Raw genomic sequence first — 21,422 nt, forward strand, 5'->3', positions numbered from 1 at the left:
AATCATGTCCAGCTTTACGTTATTCAGGGGGTGTCCAGTTAATGATTACATTACTGGATTTCCTTGACAGGGTGTCCCTCAGCAGGGATGCTCATAAATTGGCAAGTAATGGACAGGAGCAAATGATCTGTGACTGCGCTAGCGTTCGATACTTGCAGGTCAATAGACCTAAGGATAATGCCATGCTAAGTGACTCCCGGCTCACCCTGATGCCGTTGACTATGGCAGCAGTTTTACTCTCTGCAGCCTCAGAGTTCCCGATCAGGTAGTCCCAGGCACAGAACACCCTCCAGCAGAACGTGTAATTCTCATCTGAGGCACTGGCGAGGCTCAGTCGCGAGTTCTTGGCCATTCTGAAAAACAAGATGCCACAGGGCTTTTAATCTTGGAGAGGTCCAAATAATAAAGCAGATAAACTGAAAATAAACAGTCATAACACAAAAACAAACCGTGACCTGCTGCCGACCAAGCCAATGTTTTCTTACGTTTCTCTCTCAGGTTTTACCATATGACCATCCTTTAGTTTCTCAATTCTCCCCTGCTTCCTTGAATTTCTCAAATGCATTTTTCAATATGATCCCTTCACATTCAGATGCAAAGCTCTGACATTGAATCCCGAGACTTGCCTTGCATGGCATTTCCTTCAGTCAATTCACTTCTCTCCTCTTCCTTTCCTTTCCTTTCCTTTCCTTTCCTTTCCTTTCCTTTCCTTTCCTTTCCTTTCCTTTCCTTTCCTTTCCTTTCCTCCCCTTCCCTTCCATTCCCTTCCCTTCACTTCCCTCTTTTCGTTCACCTTCCCTTCCCTCTTCTTTTCGCTTTCCCTTTCTATTTTCCTTTCCATTTTCCCTTTCCCTCCTCTCCCTTCCCTCCTTTTTCCTTCCCTTCCCTTCCCCTCTCCTCCCTTCCCTAACCTTACCTTACCTTCTTCCTTCCCCTTCCCTCTTTTTTTTACCCTTTACCCTTCCCTTCCTTTCCCTTTCGCGTTCCCCTTACCTTCCCCTTTCCCTTTCACTTCCCCTTTTCTTTACCCTCCCAATGGGAGGCAGCTATTAGGGCTGTCTGGATGGACAAAGGCTGTGCGAGATACAGTAAGAATAAAATAGGAGAGATTCAGAAAGGATAAAGAAGTGGTGAAAGAGAATAAGTTGAGGAAGGTATGGGAGAAGAAGATGACAGAATGTCATGAGAGGTGGTGGATGTGGCAGGAACATGTCTTGGGGGTGCCCAGGAGTGGGAATTTCACAGGAAAGCCCGGATGGGTGCCACAGGGGTATGAATACAGCGCTACGAGGCCTCCGGGTAGAAGTGCGCTATATAAATACAATACATTTACATTTACATTTAAGAGGGGTAAGGTGAGGAGAAGCAGAAGGTATTCAAGGTGGTGAAATGATGAGTCTACAAGCTAGCAATAGAGCTAAATGTGGTATGAAGATTTTAAGAAGGGGGTATGGCAATTTGGAATAATGCATTATATTTCGAAGTCCACAAATATAGCCAGTATTTTTAGTTGCTGTATAAAAATACTGTAATGACAAAGCCAATACAAACGTGATTCTTCTAACAAAGTAAACATTTCAGGAAAATGCATATTATCAGACGTTTTAAACACATATTTTTGCAGCACAAACTTCATTGGGCCCTGTTGTTAAAAGTTATTATTTGACATATCCAGCACAAAATGGGATGATATTGAGCTGCTCACTGGAACTACTGAATATGTTCCTGCTGCACAAAGATTACTAATTTTGGGCTTCATCCTATGTTTAGCTCCCTCCCACGTGCTCTTGCACAGTTTGTAAGCCTATAGCTTAATATATAGCTGGAGTTTTGAATGGTGAAAGTTTAGGTGCACGGTTAAGAGTAGATGAACATATATTATGATACATACAATAGGAAGTGTCTTCAATGAACCAGTGCAGCTCTACAAAGCAGCTCCTTGGGTTATTTTCTATACCAAATATATATGCCCCCAGCTGCGGAACTATGGATTCAATCAAATCTATGTGCGGCCTACTGCACGCTATCAATGGAGACATGACCAATAATTGATCACATTGTCCTGGTTCCTGGCTAATCTAATTTGACATGGGGCAACCAATGAGACTGGCCAACATTTCACACAGCCAACTATAAGGGGAAAGTTGTGGGATGTTGCCTAGAGGAACTGGTCTCATGTGTTGCAGCGACTTAAAAGAGTAATGCTTAGAATTTCTCTCGCTGGTGGAGTGGGAACTTGCATAATGCTGCAGAATTTTGAGGCTCTACCTTTACAGGGAACTTTCTGGCCGCGACATCAATATTTTATCATCACTCAAGAAAACGAATAAAAGGAGCTTAGAAGAAAATAAGTCTCAGTGTATTAGTATTACAGTTTAATATTTTAAAGACTTCTCTTCCATGAGTAGCAAATTTGTCTTACATAAGCAGAATGTAGTAGTGGTTGTCACTTAAATATGTGTTTATTTATATATTGTTGGAACATTTCTAAAGAGCTATATGACCTACAAGTACTTCTTCTGATCACAAAATTCCACAGTTAATAACTAATTTCCAAAGACTTAGAAGATCCTGCTTATTTTCTGTCAAGGCTTTAATGTCCTTTCTTAGGCATAATCACTCAAAGAACATTCTTGATACATATATATATGCTGTGTTGTAAGTTTCGGGGTGATCCGTCAAGCGGCGGGTGAGAAAAAAAGGGGGGTCCCAAAACAAGTTTTCCCCATGTTATGTCTACATGGATATGTCATTTTTTTTTAACACGACTATAGCCCGAACTGTGATTTGGCGTAAATCTGTTGTTTCAGAAATATTCAAGTTTTAAAAATACGGCTATATGGGGACGCGAGTCCTTGCAGTGGACTCGTGGATCCTACCAAAATTCGATTGGCTGGCAACATTTCAACCAGGAATTGTTGGCAGCCATCTTGGGACTCTGCTTGAAGCTGAGTCCCACAAAAAAGTAACATTTATTAAAAAGGGGAAGGGTTCCAAAAAAGGCAATTGGAGGAAATTCCTACATTTTAACATTTTAGATCTAAAATAAGATTTAAGGAGTTAGAAAAAAGATATGCATTAAGATTTGGGTCACATAAGACATTTCTTAAGTTGTGGCACATAATTGACGAAGGAACGGTTTTAAGGAATAAAGTGCCTATAAAATTTTAAAATTCTAATATATTAGACATTTTAAATGTAATAATGTGATTGACTGTGATTGACCGTTTAAAATTATCACACTTTGTCATGTTTTGTCGTTATTGCTTGTTGCTGTGTTTTACATTTTTAGAGCTGCTGTGAACTTTTAAAATGTTATTGATTTTGCTGATGAAGTGTTATTGAAATTTGTATATTGAGAGCCCTCCTAATAAATATAAAAAATAAAAAAAAGGCGGCAGGGTAGGAATACTCTGACCCTCCCAGATATGGGGGGTCCCACAAGGACTCCAACAGGGATAAAAAGTATTTTTTAAATTTCAGTTTGCCTCAAATTCACAGGTGGACCATGGATCCATGGCAAAATAAAAAAAAAGACACTGATATGCTTACTAGTATGCTCCATTGGTGTCTACATAATAATATATATTGCTTTTTGGGTCAGACCTTTATCGTCAGCAGAGAGGAACAGCCATGGGCACCTGCTTCGCCCCCAGCTATGCTAATTTTCATATGGGCTGTTGGGAGGAGCAGATGCTGGCACATGAATTTGCCCAAGAAATGATGGCGAACGAGATAACATGGTCACCCTATATTGATGATCTTTTCATCATATGGCTTGGCACTAAAGTTTCGGCAGAGAGCTTTATGGATATTAGTACACATGAAGTCCAGTTTTTGGATCTTATGGTGTATGTTGATGAGTGCAAATTCCATACAAAAACGTTTCGGACAAAAACATCAGAAAACACTGTCTTGCATGCCCGATGTTTCCATCCAAGTAGACTAAAGTATAGCATTCCGTATGCAGAGAATCTCTGCATGTGGAGAAATTGTAACAATAATGAACAACTTCATATAGCCCATCAACAACTAAGGGACATTTTTGCAATTCGTGGATATAGTCAACAGGTGTTAGATGGTGCAAGAATGAAGGCCAATAACAAAACTAGAGAGCCATTTTTGTTCTCAGATAGTAACATAAGTTCATATAATCAGCAAGAGCAACAGTTTCGACTTATTACAGACCATAGCACCCAACACAAGAAAGTAAGACAGATTTTCAGAAACACTGGCATTTACTGCGTAGTGATCCTGTGATTTATCCAAAATTACATTGTAGACCTCTCATTGCATTCCGCAGGGCAAGATCAATGAGGGAAGATCTTGTAACGAGTAGTCCAGAAGTAAAACAACAGGGGACATGGCTCATGGGGAGTGGAAGATTCAGAAAATAAAAAAGTAAACACCTCAGAAGTGGCTTTACCTTTCTCGGATAGCACTGGAGAATAAAGAAATCACTACACTGTAAAAGTGAGTTTGCTATCCATGTTTTGAGGTGTACCTGCCCAAAGTTTTATATAGGGAGGGCAGTCCAGCTGTGTGGGTCTTAGTGGAGGTAACAGGTGGGGTGGTTGGCCCCCAAGAATCCTGAAGTAGTGCACCAGGAGGCGTGTTAAAATGTCTTGAAATCTACAATTGTGTTACACACTCAGGAATAATTCAATTGAAGCAAATGTTTGACTTCCTTTGAGAAACAGACTGAGGGGGTGAAAATAAGTATAAAAATACATAAAAAGCATTTGAAACCTAAGACAGACAGACTTTTAAAAATTATAAAAGAGGATCTTGCCCTATTAGACCCATGAAGGGTAGACCATCCAGGCACTACAGAATTCACGTGTTACTCAGCGAGATTTAAAACAGCATCTCGTTTGAATTTCTTTTTGATAAGTAACCATCTCGTGACGGGAAAATCTTTGATTTTTTCAAATACATTTTCAGATCACTCTCTGGTTTCCTCTATAATACAATTGCCCGCCCCCAAGAGAAAAGATAACAGGTCGTATTTTGATAAAATATCCATATCAGATCAAAGATGGATCGATGAAACCCGAGATTTTATAAAGGAAAATGTGAATACGGCACCAGGTTTTATGTTGTGGGAAGCTTTTAAAGCCACTTTTAGGGGACGGGTGGTGGCATACAGGGCTAATCTGCACAAGTGAAGGAAACTCAAGATTGTGGGATTTCAGGAGGCAATGGAGTGGGCTAGGAAGGAATTCTCGGGTAGGTCAAATGAGGATCTGGAGGTAGAGGCCTCCAGCAGGAATTTCTAAGAGAAAAGGAGGAGCTGAAAAGATTTTTTATGCTTGAGGAAATTGGTGGAAGAAAAGCTTCTCGACAAAACGAGGAGAGCCAGCACCTTTTTAGCCTTGTCCACAAAAACGCCTCAGAGCAAGCAGTCTATTCCACATATTAAAGATCCTAGTACTAGGTGCCTGATGAATTATAAAGACAAAATTGCCGGAATTTTTGTGGTCCATTTTAGTAAGATATACGCAGAAGTACAGATAGTGAACCCTCGAGCTCTTGCGGAATATTTTACGACACTCCAATTACCTGCGATTAGTGAGGAGGATCGTATGCTCCTAGGTGAACCAATCACAATCGCAAAATTAAGTGAAATCATTAAAAAATCAGAAATGAGAAGGCAAGTGGCAATGATGGGTTTCCTGTTGAAGTTTATAAATTGTTTTTAGACAAACTTGCCCCGTTCTTGATATCAGTATACAATCAAATTTTGAACGGAATGGAGGTCTCAGATTGATTTAAGAAGTCAGTTGTGATTTCAATTTAAAGAAGGATAAGGACCCTAAAGGCTCAAACTCTTACCGCCCAATAAGTCTACTAAACGTAGACAATAACCTTTTTATGAAAATCTGGGCAAAAAGAATTGCGGGCTGTGCGCAATTTTCGTACATGCGGATCAAACAGGGTTTCTACCTGGAAGATCCATGGCTGAAAATACTTTTTTCCTGACCCAGGACATCGACTATTTCTCTGCTAGTAAGGAGGGTGCGGCCATCTTAATGATGGACGCGGAAAAGGCATTCGATCTGGTGGATTGGCAGGCTCTCTTTTTTATTTTGGGAGAGTTTGACTTCCCACACCACCTGATTGATATGCTGGAAAGAATTTATAGGGGAGCCACCACAAAAATAATTATATACTCCAAGAAGGCGGGAGAAGTGGTGATAAGGCTGGGTATTAGGCAGGGATGCAGTCTCCCTTTTTATTCTCCCTTTTTATTGAGCCATACAAACGTCCAGAGTGCGCTGGGAGAAATCCAGGCGTTCACAGAACTGGATCAATCAGCCTAAAATGGATCTTCTCCTATTTAATGCATCAGGATTAGAGCTGCCAGAGGGGTTAACATTTCTGCCTCTTAAACCTATTAGATATCTGGGCCTGTATGTGACAGTGGACTTCCTTCAACTTTTCCAGCTGAATTATGGTAGAACACTGGATAAAATAAACAGTCTGGCAGAAAGATGGAAACTTCTACCTCTGTCATTAATAGGACGAGTCTCGTTAATAAAGATGTCGACCCTCCCCATGCTGATATTTTTATATCTAAATCTTCCATGAAAGATTCCAATCTCATATTTCAATGAAGTGGACAAGGTGACTTGAGAGTTCATTTGGGCTAAGAAAAAACCTCGGATTAAGTTATCTATTTTACACTTGGATGTAGATCAGGGGAGTCTTGCATTACCTCACTTGGCTACTTACTATCAAGCTGCGCTACTTAGCTTTGGCCTCCATTTCTAACTTTGACAATTTTTTATTTGATCTTATGTTAATGGAGAGTGCAATTAAGCTACCAGCATTCCTGCGTACTGCAAAGTTACCAAAAAAGACGAGATACAGGTTGTGAGTATATTCTTAAGAAGCCTGCTGCGGTTTAATAAAAACTATAACATTCATCATGTCATGCATATTCCTCTTTACACGACTGTGAGGTAGGGGGCCTTAAGCTCTCACAGAAGGGAGTTCAGGCCTATTCTAGGCAATATTTTTTTAAACTACGCAATTTTTACAATGGTGCCAATTTGATAATGTGGGATGTCTTTGTACTACAATTTGAATTACAGAGCCGCAATTTATGGTTAAGCTTTAGACAGATTACATGCTTTCTCCTAACCAACTATACAGGAATCAGTGAGAGAGTTAAATTAATTTTAAAATCAGTTTTTTAGATAAATCTAACTGGTATTGGCAATTGGTATAGGTGATTACGCCAGGATACGAATATAAGCCTCATTGAAACAATGCTCCCAAAAGTTGCTCAGGAAACCAATTGCTGGTTTAACAGCCAGGATTGGAGACGAGCCTGTGAGCTTGGCCACAGGGCGTTGAGGGAGGCCAATTTTCAAAGAATGTCCTTCCTCTCTAGATGGGTGGCCTATGACACTGAGTGATTGTTTTAGATGTAATCAGCCAGAGGTGGGGATTGTACACATATATTCTTTACTGGCCCAAGATTACAGTATTTTTGGTAGGAGGTGTTTAGGTTTATCAGTAAATGTCTGTCAAGAGATAACCTTCCATTTTTTAATTTTTTTTATTTTATATAACCTTCCATGTGCATCGTTGGCGTTGTTTCGTTTCTCCTATGTAGTTGGCCAGCTCTCATTTTATAGGCAATCCTTTGTTTTCCTAGCCATAGCAGTAGCCCGATCTCTAATATTACAGAATTGGAGGTCTCAGGAAATCCCTTTATTGGCTCAATAGCTACTTAAGCTGGAGAGGACCTACAAATTTGAGGAGGCCTACACGAAGAGGATAGGGGTGGTGCAGAGATTTGGGAAGACATGGGAGGGGTATGCTGCAACCACGTTTAAAAATGATACTATGTAATTTATTTTGGTGAATGTGTGCATAAATGTTAACATTGTTAACCTCTGGATGCTACTGTAACAGTTAAAAGGAGGGCAGTCCTCAGGAGAGAGCTCAGGACGTAGAATTAAATGAATTATGAAGCACCATTTTTTAAAGGAAAGACTGTAATCACATAGGTCAACAGGGTAGGAGGCTATAGGACATCATTGAGCTGCTATTCGGAATGCTGATATTGCACACCAGGTAAAATAGAATAAGAATTTGCATTTTTTTATTATTGTACATTTTAAATTGGTGACTCAATGTTCTATGGGGTTCACTCTTTTTATCATGTACAATTGCATTATGGAACTCATTTTACTTATTGCCTATTTATATGATGAAATTGTTGAGTTTGTAAATTGGTCTGCTTTATGTAATGTGGTTACTTTGCCTGCTTTGCTTTGTATTTATGCTCAATAAAAAACAAGACAATATATACATTCATGTGTAAGGTAAATTGAATATTAGTTTTATACACACATTAAACTTGGGATCCCTTTAAGCTGGGGTTCAAATTAGCAACTATGGGGCACATGCATCAAACTAATTACCTGCTGTAAATGGGCAGATTCGCAGAATCAGCCTCTTTGCGACTGGTAATTAGCCTTTTGGGATGCATCAAGCCCAAAGCCATTCACAGAATAGGTAAAAGCAAAATTTGAGATTACCTATGTTGTGACTGCAGTTAGGGAATCACAATTTGTGAATACCTAAATGCAATGCAAGAAGCATTCTCAAAATGCGACTTTGCATTAAGTAATTGCAAATTACCATCAATATCAAGTTGATGGTCATTTGCAATTCCTTAGAAAAATGCACAAAATTGCATTTTTCTAAGTGAAATGTGGCACACTATGTGTGCGCCACATGTGCACACATGCCAATTTTGGGGGTGCATCACGGTGGCCTTTTTGCCCCCTGGCTTCCTTGAAATTGCATTCGCAGGTAATCACAAATTGCGAATAGTTTCCCATTCATGCCTCTAGGCCCATAGGAATGAATGGAAAACATTCCCTAATAGCGAATCACAATTTGAGATTCACTATTAGGAAATGGGTAGGAATCGCTATTTTTGTGTGAAACCTACATGCATAGGCTAATGCCATTCCTTAATAGTGATTCCTTAATAATCGCTATTAAGGAATTGCAATTGCTTAGCTTAATGCATGTGCCCCTTAGTGCCTTATATGTAAAGGTTTACAACCCACACTATGTTTTAATGTTAAGGAGAGAGGGTGTGTCTCAGACCACTGCACCTATGCCACATATGATTAAATCCTACACTGTACAAGCTGATGTCAAAGATGATCTGTATGAATTAGGGCAGTGGTTGTTAACATGAGGTCCAAAAACCCATGGAGGTTTGCAGGGCCTACTCAGGAGGTTCATGACTGTGTTGATTATATAAGTTTAAAATTATTACAGTAAAATTAAAAAAAGTATATACAAATAAAGAAGCAAAATGGAATTTGTCAAACTAGTTATCTATATTTGATGGTGAATTAAGCAACATATTTCAATATTTGGGCATTTGTTTGGTGTATACTGGTTTTTGCATTTTTGTGTATTGTTCTGAAGTTCAAAACATGGAAATTGTTTAGCCCAGGGGTCCCTCCCTCCTAATAATGACTCAGTGTAGGTCCCCCGATTCTAGTAATGATACAGTGAAGTTCCACATAAGTCAAAAGTTTAAGATCCGCTGAGTTAGGGGATGGTAAACATCTCCTTAAAGGTACATCTTAATGATTAAAATATGGGTGTACACTAGGTGTCTGGATTCCATCTGGTTTTCAGTTCAAGGAGTACCATAAATATTCAATGAAAAGGTGTGTAAATTAACGGGGGAAAGAGGCCTGTGCAAGAAACAGAGCGGCATATTTACAAGAGCATTGTGCCACCGGATCATCACTTTTTGCAATGCTCTAGTGGTGCTGTGCTCTGCTCCATATTTACAAGGCAGTGCTAAACCACTTTGTGTGACTTAACACCGCCTTGTAAACATGCTCCACCTCGACGCAGCTTTCTGCTGCAAAGGGGCGTGCAATGAGTTTTGTTGTAGGTGTTACCACGCAACACCCATTTCTATTTAACACCACTCCCGATTTACAAGGATCTATAAATCTGAGGCAGCGCCAATAACATACTCCTCCCCAGGGTAGGCGTAAGAGTGGCGTAACTAGGAGAAATACTTTTATTTCTCCTTGTTTTTTGCTCTTTCTATGTGTCATGTATTTTGCAGCACACACAAAGGCTTATTTACAAGCCCTTTGTGCCACTGCTGCATCACTTTTTTTGTATGCAGGGGCGGTACAATCAGTGCACCACACTGCTCCGTATCTATAAGCTGACGCATTGGTTCCAATGCATCAGTTCATAGAGGCCTGTTTCACATTATAACTGTGCCAGGTATAATGTCTGCAGGGTAGGCATTCCCATGCAAAAAAAGCCATGTAGAAGTGGCGCTGTGAATTTACAACATCCCTCTATTACTTGACTGCATCAAAATCCTTATCCCAACTCAGACCAGTCGTGAGGATTGATAATGGGCCTTTACAATGGGACTGGCATATGTGTTCTGAAGCATTGCTGGAGTTGCGTCTGTTTTTTTTTTTTTTTTTTTTATTTCCGTAATTTTTTATTGTAGAAAAAATATATATTTACATGGAAGAGTTGCGTCTGTTTTAAAATCAACTCCAGCAGTATGTCACTTTTGTGCCAACAGATTCGTACGCATCTGTTAAATCCTTGTGCCATGGAACCCTATATTGTAAATACAATGCATCTATGGTCTCGCAAGGACATTTGGCGCAGGTACAATGAAACTGACACATTGATGCAGAGGCATCACTTTCTTGTAAATGAGGTCCCCGAAAGGAGCAAAACTCCCTTGTGCAAGGGTGCCTACACTGGCGCAAGACTGCTTTCTTTGTGCCTTCGCAGGGGTGAGTACAGGTATGCCCTGTTGTAAATACGGCACATTCCTGCACTTAGAAAATGATGCAACTCAGCGCAGCTAAATTCCTTACGGCACCGTACAGCGCCATCTTCTAGTAAATATGCCCCAGAGTTTGGAATGCAAATGTATATTTAACATCGCGGTAAAAATAAATCAGTTGACATTCTTAACCTTTTTTTACTCAGGTTGGGTCGGGCTGTAATATCTGATAGACTTTCTGAGACCACTGAGCAAATAGTTAATCGTGCTTTACTAGCCGCACAGTCAAGGTTGTGTTTTGGCCCATTAGCTTTTACTGTTGGCAGGTGGATTTAGTAAATTACATCACCGATACTCATCTTCGGCTCCAAATGAATAGACTAACCATTCGATTAATTGTCTTACGGCAAATTAATGATTTTCTTTGTGTGCAGTGGGCTGCGTTTGCTAAATGTCTGTCAGCAATACTTCTTGACAGTATGTGGGATGAATGATTTCTCCATTCCTCATTTCCTTCGGAGGCACCGGTTGAAAGGTCACGGGCCAGGGGCGCCCTGGAAGTGCTTGTACTCCCTGAGGTGTAATCAGAGAACATACACTGAAAATTCCTTGGTTTTGCCTTACAATTAATTCTACCGTGTCTGTGAAATCTCAGGCTAGCAGCGCATGTTTTGAGCGCATCAAGCTTTGTTAAAGGAGCACTGCTTGCCCTATTTGCATCTGTGCAAAAATACAACACTTACCGTATGTATTTATTAGCTTTTGTCATTACAATCTTACTGTTTATACGTTTAGTTTTCCTGTAGCTTGTTGGATATTTTATTTCCCTTGTGTTTATTCTTGATGAGTGGGGGAAGTTTAATTCATGCTACTCATTTCACCCTGCTTCTTTATCCTGAAGTATTGTTATATGCTTGTATATTAAAGAGGAAAGACAGTTGTAGGCTATAAGAAAAGTAACCTTTTATGCATGTTCCAATGTCCGTGTTTTAATAAAAAGAAAATAAAACAGGGTATTTTATCATTTTAAAACTATGTTTTTAATATCCTGACATGAAAATAGCTAGAATAACCCTGAAAATGCAGTGTTTCCCTTTAAAGCAGACATCTGGTTAATCAAGCACTGGTTAAATGTATGCTATGTGCATCTGTGTGGGTGCCTATGTGTATGACATTATTCTACGGTCACAAAACCCTTTATACCAAATCACTCCCTTGTCACACACCATTTTATTAATGAATATTTTCAAAAGTGAACTTTACTTTCTTAACAGGATAATGAAGCTGTACGCAAAAACGGCCATTCCAACAAGGAAATATGCCAGGGGCAGACGGTAGCCAGCTCTGCCAATCTTCCGCTCCCTGCCATAGTAGCCATAAAACAAGACTGAGTACTGGAGATAGCCCTGCAAAAGTAACAAGGGAGCCGTCAGACACAGATCCTGGCGTCATTGCAGCATGCACAAAAGATGGAAGGGAAGAAGGATGCTCTTAGCCTTGCCCCTAGTGACCAGATGGTGTCCAGGTCTTGCGCCGATGCAAACTCCTTTTCTGGAATAGTCTTGCTGACAGTGCTGCCAAAAGGTGCTCCTGCTAGCAGCTGATAAGGAAAGAGAGAAAAGTCGCATTTTATTACACTATTTGTTATCATCCTCAGACAGTAAGTGCTTTAGTGCAACAGCGTAAAGACATTCTTTATGTACTGTTCCCTTAACATAAATGCATGTGATGTCCCAGTGACATAAAGCGAAGCCATCTCTTGCAAAGCAGAACGTATTTTAAGGCAAAACCGATGGCTCGTGTAATATGCACATTCAATACATTACTCTCTTCAGCCAGCAGTACTTTCGTTCTCTCTTCTTCCTTTGGAAGGGCTGGTGTTTAAGGGAGCCTTGATACCTCTTTTCGAGTTTTATGTTGCGCTATACAAGTTTACATTCATTCATATCCTACGGCAGAAGTAGACGGAAACTACACGGATAAATATTCCCTACTTTACTTTCAAAGTTTTCACCCTACAGATCTGAATAAGTATCCTAGAAACTGCTAAACATCATTGATTTTGGGAAACCCAGTTTGCCTTTAAGGGGAGCAGAAAATGGCGGGTTATCTTAGCACATACAAGAGCCAGGAAACAAAATTCCAGCAATAGTGAGAAAACCATTCGAAATCTTACAACTGCAAAGAGGCACTTTCTTTGTGACAACTTCAGTTAAGCGTAAATTCACTGGGAAAAGTACAGATTTTGAGGTGGGCCTCGCCACCCTTTCAGAATCTAGATAACGCACCAACTGTAGCAGTGAAGCAGTAATCTGTATGACCAAATGCCCTTGCAAGTTGAAATAGATGTGCACGACAACATGAATGAATAAAACAAGAATCATAGAACATTGTAGTAATACTAGAGTTAAATATCTCACCACTAAACTGGGAGTATTGGAAATGACCATGATTTGTGTTGTACTGCCCAAGATTTTTGCCTTTTGTTTCTGACCCTGTTTTTGTTGGCCATTGGACTGTGCACTTTACTTTACTACTAACCTGAGGTCAAGTGCCCTTCCTTTCAAACTTGTCCAAGTTGATATACACCTGATGTTATGTTTCATTTAGGTAGCCCAGTATAGGCCCAGGTAGTAATTTAACCTTTCACTTATATTTCCCCTGCCATTACATTACATAACAGTTCTTGGTACTGACCTTTTACCTAGTTATGGTACTTCTTAAATGACGTGGGGTTTTCTCTGAAAACTAGCCTCATTCATTATGCCTGAGGATTCTTGGAATCTCATCAGGACTACCATCTCCTACATAATAACTATGTATAACGGTCATTCCTTCCGTCATCCTAGTCCGACATGACACAGCAAGGTAGATCCCCTGAGGGTACCATTATGGCTATATAAACACCATATCTTTGCTGAAGCAGAGAGAGGAGAAAAAGGACTTCCATGCTGACACACTGATGCAAGATGATGAGGTTCCTGCAGGCAGACACTCCAGCTCGAAGTGGTCTGACATCCCTCGTGGGGTGTCCATCTCGAGACCAAGATGGGGGTCCCACAGTCTCTCACTTCAGGCAATGGGGATGGCTATATCCTCGGGGGATTCTAGTCTCTTCACCCACATACATTCTAGGTACACGTAGGTACATCTAGATAGGGTTGCATCTTAGGAGAGTATGCCTTATTATTGTCATGTATGTTTGTACCTGCCAGTATTCATTGTTTTAGCACTATGGTAGGAGTCTACCATCCTTTTACTCTATTGGTGCTTACAATCATTTATATCTTTTTCTGTCTAATGGTTGTTTCAGCACACTTATTGTACATTAGAATGACGCTGATTCAATAAATGCTTATTGGAGAATGTTCCCACCATTTAGTCTGTGTACTTATCTGAGACTCTGTGAGCACGAGTGACTGAGCGAAAAGTATTTTACTGTTTCCACAATTCTGAGGGATCAGGGTTGTCATGTTCGATAGTTGCCAGAGTCTATTCACTTCTTGGTAAGAGGGGCACATAGAGGCACTGAGAGCTAGCAGGACTACAGACTAACATATCCTGTGCGGGTATCTGGAATCAGTCAGGATACCAATCCCATAGTTTACGTTGTCTAAACGCACAGATCCTGTATAGATATATAGGAACTACACAACACTGATTGACACATTTAATTTGCTTGTAAGTCCCTAGTATATGGTAACCCCTGTACCCAGAGCCTGTAAATTGCATGCTACTAGTGGGCTGCAACACTCATACAGCACCCACTAAAGTAGCACTATTAAACGTCTCCAGGGCTAACACGACTACCTGGGTGTGCAGTTTTAACTGTCTTTTCTACCTAGCACAAAAACCATTTGTCAAGCCTAAACCTTCCTTTTTAAAACTTATAAATCACCTCTAAGGTGGGCCTTAGAAGCCCATAAGACATGGTGCATGGTAATTAAAAGTAGAACATGTATATTTAATGTTTACATGCACTGGCAGTCAAAAACCTCCAACGTCGTTTTTTCACTATGGCAATGCTGGCTCACCCATAGGTTAACAATGGTGTACACTATTTAATCAATTAGTGCCACATTCAGTTAGGTAATAACTAGGAAAATATTTAAAGGATACCTCTTTTATAAGTAATTTAAAATCCAATTCAATGGTCAAGTCGGCTTTTATGTTACTATTTTGGAAGGTACACTTTTACAAAGTTGTTATTTTCCTGTCTTAAACAAAAATGCTCTACTGACTGTGTCCAGCTGCCCTCTGACTCCTGGTGGCTCCTCTGTGTATAGCTCCCAGACAGTGGACAAAGGGTTCTGGGTGAGGGGAGGGGGTCTCCCCCCTAGGCAGGATTGCCAGCGGATTGTGCTCAGCTCCTTGCAGAGCTTCAAAGACGCCTTCCCTGTCACTGGCACATGAAGCTCTCACCTAGGCCTGCCTCCCTTTTATCTCTCTACTCAGGATTGCTCCAAACCCAATGGGAGAGGAAGAACTGACTAGAACTGATTTTGGGGTGAACAAAGGGTTGCACTCCATCTACGAGTTGACACTAGGTATACATGTAGATTCCAAAGGTCTCTCCTTAGAACACTGCTGGACCTGAGAACAATCAGTAGAAGGACTGCCCTGATATTTGAAGAACCCGAGGACTGAACCTAGGACCCCAGAAGTGACTCCAAGAGTCACTAGACTTGCTTCTTGTCAGAGCCACAGTGGGACAACACGGTTCTAGAGGCATCTCTTCCTGCAACTGAAAAATTCCAACATGACCTGCTCTGCCTTCTGCTGCTGGCCTCTGTTTAAGTGAGTCCATGTGTTGCCCACCCGGTCCTTGACCCCTGTCTGATGTACAAGAGTACCCTTGTCCCCAAATTGCAAGATTGGGAACTTTTTGCTAGCTTTCTGCCTGGAGAATTGATGGAGACAAGGGTCACCATCGAAGCCGCAGCTGTCACTGTCAAATTGCCAGTCAACCTCAACTTGCTTGTTTGCTCTACGTACGGAAACCAAATTCCAGAAAAGTTTCAAACTTTTAACCTACAGGGCTTCACAGGACCAATACCAAGCAGCAGCTGACATCATGCTTTCCTGAGCATGGACTTTAGCCTTCACCCCTGAGGAGCTTTCACATCTTCATCAACGACCGCACCAGTAGCTCGCTCTTTAGCAGCTTGCTGTTATCGAGTCCAGCTTTGGATCCAACTGGTAGCTTACTCCGTCGAGGACTCATCGACAACCACTTTCTCTCCATACCACTCAGAATATATGCTTTGCACCAACATGAACCTGGTCTCTGTACCAGATCAGCGAGGTAAAAAACCTTTACCTCGCGGTGATTACACCGCGATGCCATTACATCACGGTCGTTACTACGACCGCGTTGTTAGCACGCAATGTCATTACTACGCAAGTCATTACATTGACTTGCAGTAGATGGCGTGCTAACATTAGGAATAGTATAGTTTACTATTCCAACACCTTCCCTACTGTTGCGTAGGCTGGAGTTGGAATAGTAAATTATATATTTCTAGTATCAGCGCGCCATCCACTGCAAGTCCATGTAATGACTTGCGTAGTAATGGCATTGCGTGGTAACAACGCGGTCGTTGTAACAACCGCGTTGTAATGTCACGCAATGTAATGACTCTCGTAGTAACGAGTCATATTCGAAAAGCGATTGTGAGGATTTGGGATGTTGATTGGGGGGACTGTGCCCTTCTCAAGCACCAGCCACAATCTGGCTACAATCAGTGTGAAAAACACGAGAGGTACTTACAGTCTTGGTATAAAGAATCTACTGGAACCTAATTGTGTCCCGTTATTATGTTCAGACCACACAGTTGATCTAAACAAATGACAGTGTCAAGACAGAGAAGTGAGACAGAGAAGATCAAAAGTCTGAATGACTAGGAAAAAGTACCCATCAGCCCACTCAAAAGTGGAATCTCGTCATCTGGGTAGTACCGTGTTGGAGAGAGGTGTCCTGTAGGCTTCTCCTCAGGGAGAGTCTGAGGTTGCCTAGTAGCGGACCCAAGGATAAAGCATCCAAACAGTAGATGACAGTGTTAGTTGCGCTGAAATTAACTTCAGTTCCATGCGCTTATTTACAGTGCGTGGCCTCCTTTCACCCTGAGCAGTCGCCAGGTGAGGTGAGTTTTTTTCTCCCTGAAATTAGGGTGAGTTAGAATTATTTGCTATACATATTCTATTTGTACAGAGTTGTGAGTTTTATGCTAAAGACATGCATATTTCTAATACTGTCACTTTTGTTTTTTTACATTTGTACACACAGGAGAAGACACACCATCTTCCTCTTAATTAATTGGAGAGTGGTTGTAAACCACGTTCTGAACCACCATAAGTAAGTGTTGCAGTAGCAATCCATAGGTCCTGAAGAGAGCCGCTTCTAGGCTGAAACATGTCGACCAACCAACATACATGGTGGATAGTAATTCCTTCCATGCTATCAGCATACTGCTTCTTTTAACAATACCACTTTGATGGTCAGACCCAATAAAGTTTCTTATGTCATCAAAGTAAGTATTTTTAACTCACGAGGATCATTTTCCTTTTCCTTTTCTGTTTTTCTTTTGAGCACTGCAACTTCTGCCCCTTCTGCTCACACACTGTCATCTACTGTTTGGATTCTTTATCCTTGGGTCCGCTACTAGGCAACCTCAGACTCTACCTGAGGAGGAGCCTACAGGACACCTCTCTCCAACACGGTACTACCCAGATGACGAGATTCCACTTTTGAGTGGGCTGATGGGTACTTTTTCCTAGTCATTCAGACTTTTGATCTTCTCTGTCTCACTTCTCTGTCTTGACACTGTCATTTGTTTAGATCAACTGTGTGGTCTGAACATAATAACGGGACACAATTAGGTTCCAGTAGATTCTTTATACCAAGACTGTAAGTACCTCTCGTGTTTTTTGCTATTTAGTTGGGGGACTAGGTACTTTCCTGGTCTATAAACTATCTCCCCTCGGACCCTCCACCACCCTTGTCTTTTTGTACAATCAGTGTGAACCACAAAACGTCAATAAATTAACCTGTGATCAACTCTCTGGTAGCTTGGCAGTCAGGCTTAACTTAGAGGCAATTTGTAAAGTAGTTAGCCAACACTTAAACAGTAATAAGGTGAAAACACAACATCAGAAAAATCCTAAGCTAATTTAGAAAAAATGGGAATATGAAAAAAATAAAATGACAGCAAAAAAATATATATATATTAAAACTGGACATATGAACTTTTGTATTTTTAATAAAAAATCACACCAAAAAGCACAACACACTAACCACAGGTATCTGATCATGCCAGACTTAGCACAATAAATATTTACACAATGTTTTTTCAGAAATGAGTATAATCATTCTCAGACTCCACCAGTGTATAGGATGGTTGTGAGATACAATGACCTTCAAGAAATGGGTCTTTTGGTCCTGAAGAAAGACCTTGACCTGTTCCAGGGCAATTCTATTTGGGCTGAAGCATGGCTACCTCTTAGCAGGGTCAAATTATTCCCCTGCTTTCCATTTGTAACCCCTACTCACCAGTGACAAAAATTAAGCATTAGTCAACTAGTAGGCAGTTTTAATTCTTTTTTGTTGTTCACCTTATATTTTTCATAAGATCCATTACTATCACAATTAAATTAAGTAGTGTCAGAAGGAGGTCCCCGAATAAGAAATCTCTCCTACAGGGTTTTGAAGCTTTTGACCAATGTGTGTAAGGGCCCTAAGATGAAGCATGCACCTAATAGTATGTGAGGACCTTACGTCTTAGTAAATTGATGGTGGAAGGTGGATTATTAGTAGGGGTAAGTATGCACCTACCACCAGCAATAAGGCCACCAATGCAATATAATGTCCAGATCAGGTCTCAATAAATTATTCCTCTGCTCAACCCTTGATGGCTGGCAATGAACAGGCAGGCTTAACTTAGGAGACAGGTGTGTGAAGCATTTAAAAACACCAATACATTAAATAAGTAAGACCCAACACACAATAAAAATCCAACAACATTTATAAACACAGGAAATATCTTTATCTTTAAAATGACACCAAAACAACAAAAATCCAATGTAGGGAGATATGAATTTTTTAAAGAATAAACACTTTCTAGTGCCTAAAAACCAATAGCACGAAATTGGGACAGTTGGTGACACTTGACCGGGGCAAAGTCAAAGTTTGAGCCTGACCATGATGGATCCCTGGTTCGATACACTAAGCAGGAGGCCTCTGTCAAAATGTTACCTTCAAACTTAGAAACATTCCTAGAGGATTTTCTCTCGACATCGAGCGGGGCTCTGCAACAGGCCGGATTCACACCCGCTTTGTCGGCTTGGTTCAGTTGGAGCCACTGGTCAACTCCTGGAAGTCTTGAGCTCCGAAGCTTTCGGTGGGAGGAATCTGCAATGTAGGCCGGGCAGCGGTTCGACGTAATTCGCGTGAATCTCAACATTGGATGAGTCACCTAACGCGACTTTTTCTAAAAAGTTCTCTGAAGTTCTCCAAACTTCAGGAGATGCTTTCTAAAGTTCCTTTTGGGATGTAAAGTGTCTAAAAACAACATCCAAGGTTCCAGAGTCTCTGAGTTGCTCCTCTGAAGTTGGGACTACAGTTACCACAATGCACCTGGCCAAATCCTTTAAAGTCCAGCTGAAGGTGGTCAGCTAGGTTAATCTTGCTGAAGATTACGTAGGTGGAGCTCTTTTAGCCTGTTACTTTCAGAGAGTTCACTCTTTCTCTTTTTGAAGCAAGGCAAAGTCCTTAGGGCTGTAGTTCCCTAGTGTGCAGCAGGTGCAGTCATTCGGAGTGCAGTCCTTTTACTGCAGGACAGGGTTCCAGCAGGACAGTCCTTCTTCTCTTTTAGTTTCAGGCAGGGGATCGGAGTTGCTATGCAGCTCTTCCATATTTATCCAGTGTTCTGGGGCAACAAGTAGGGGAGCACCCCTGACCAATGGGGTACAGGGTGCTACCCGAAAGCATGACAGCTTCCTCCAAAGTGTGGCATAATCTCATCCTACAAAGCACTGTACCTTAAAATGAAAGCTGGAGAAACGTTCTCCTTGGGATTAAGATCTGGCTAAACTGACCTACTAGTGTGACTCATTTCCCTTTAGATTCCCCTTCCAGGCCTCCTGCAAATTCCATTCCTGGGGCTCCTATATGGCTGGAGGGGAACAGGAAGAAGAGGTAGGCCTGGCCTGTGTCCTTACTGTCCTGCTCTCTAGGAAGACCAGTTTGTTTACTCAGCCCCCTTCCTGGCCTGTTCTCTGCAGCTGCAGATTTCCCCCCACCAGATATCCTTTGTCTCTATGCAGGCCACTTATCACCTCATCAGAACAATTAGGCTAAGACTGTCAAGGGCCGGCCAATCAGGAGAGGCTGCTAGAAGGTTGGATTTTGGCTCACAGAAGAAAACATTCTATAACATCCTTTCTGTACTAGTTATGATAGATTCAACAGTGGCAAGTTGTTGAATTTATCATTACCAATCTTTTAAGTCCTTGAAATATTATTTTAGCTGACTCCTGTCAATAGTTATACTTTATTGCAGTTTTCCCATGCTATCCTATAGAGCTAAACTGCTACAATGGGGAAAAATGAAATTGGTAGTTTTCCCCTCACCAGGGCATATAAAACATATTTACATTGCACCCTACCCTGGGGGCACGTAGGGTAGACATTAGGGGTGACTTATATGTAAAAAATAAGGTTGTTTACTACTGTGCAAGTACCTTTGAATCCAAAGTCTAATTTGCATATCATTTCAATTTAAAAGCAGCTTGAAAAGCAGGGCTGACTTTTAAAATGACAACATGCAACACAGCAGTGCCTTCTTAAGTGCATTAAATCTGCTGGACCTCTACACCTGCATGCCCTACCATATACTAGGTGTTAGACCTGGCCCCATTGGCGTGGGTCTCCCTTCCATTTTTTGCTGTTGCCTCGTGTGTTTTTGCTGGTGTTAGATGCTTTGTTTACTGTGCCACTGCTGTCCAGCGCCACAGTGCAAGTGCTCCCTATTGTAAATTGATTTATTAATCAGTGGTTCCATGTTTGGCTATTTGGTTTACTTGTCAGACCCTAGTCTAGTGCACTGAGTGTGCCCAGGGCATGTAAATCCAAATGCTGCTGGTGGGCTTGCAGCACTAGCAGCCTTGTAAAATGTGTCTAGGTCAGCCATTGCACAGCCCGCATGCAGTCTGGTACTGTCATGCTGACTGGGCAAGTGCGCCCACTTGCCTGTCCCTAAACCTTCCCTTTTCTTCATATTAGTCACCCCTACGGTAGGCCCACGGGCAGGGTGCATTGTAAGTATGAGGTAGGACAAGCCCTGGTGTGTGTGGCATGTCCTAATAGTGAATTACAACCATTCTCGTTTTTCACTATTGCAAGGCTACCTGTTCTCCAGAGGCCAGACTGGGCTGTTAAAATGATTACATTTTATAATCCTAGCTGACTCAGAGAACATGGTAGAAATTCGAGTTTAGTATGCCTGAACTCAGAATGATAAAATGCATATTTTAGTAAAGTTGGTTTTAACATTTTGGGGCTGATTCTGATGCGGGTTGGAAATGCTTCCTGACTGAATCGGGT

General features: G+C 41.2%; 1 protein-coding gene across 1 annotated transcript in view; it reads right to left on the minus strand.

Moving 5' to 3' along the window:
* The window catches only part of TMC3 (transmembrane channel like 3), a 650,080-nt gene that overhangs the window by 297,272 nt on the left and 331,386 nt on the right, over positions 1 to 21,422 (minus strand). Inside the window, exons 6-8 of the mRNA XM_078684118.1 lie at positions 12,324 to 12,422; positions 12,086 to 12,228; positions 206 to 353 (exon numbers count right to left, since the gene is read on the minus strand). Coding sequence (XP_078540244.1) covers positions 206 to 353; positions 12,086 to 12,228; positions 12,324 to 12,422 — 390 coding nt within the window. The remainder of the gene's footprint in view (positions 1 to 205; positions 354 to 12,085; positions 12,229 to 12,323; positions 12,423 to 21,422) is intronic.

Source organism: Lissotriton helveticus, chromosome 3_1, assembly GCF_964261635.1.
Source record: "Lissotriton helveticus chromosome 3_1, aLisHel1.1, whole genome shotgun sequence".
NCBI classification, from domain to species: Eukaryota; Metazoa; Chordata; class Amphibia; order Caudata; family Salamandridae; genus Lissotriton; species Lissotriton helveticus.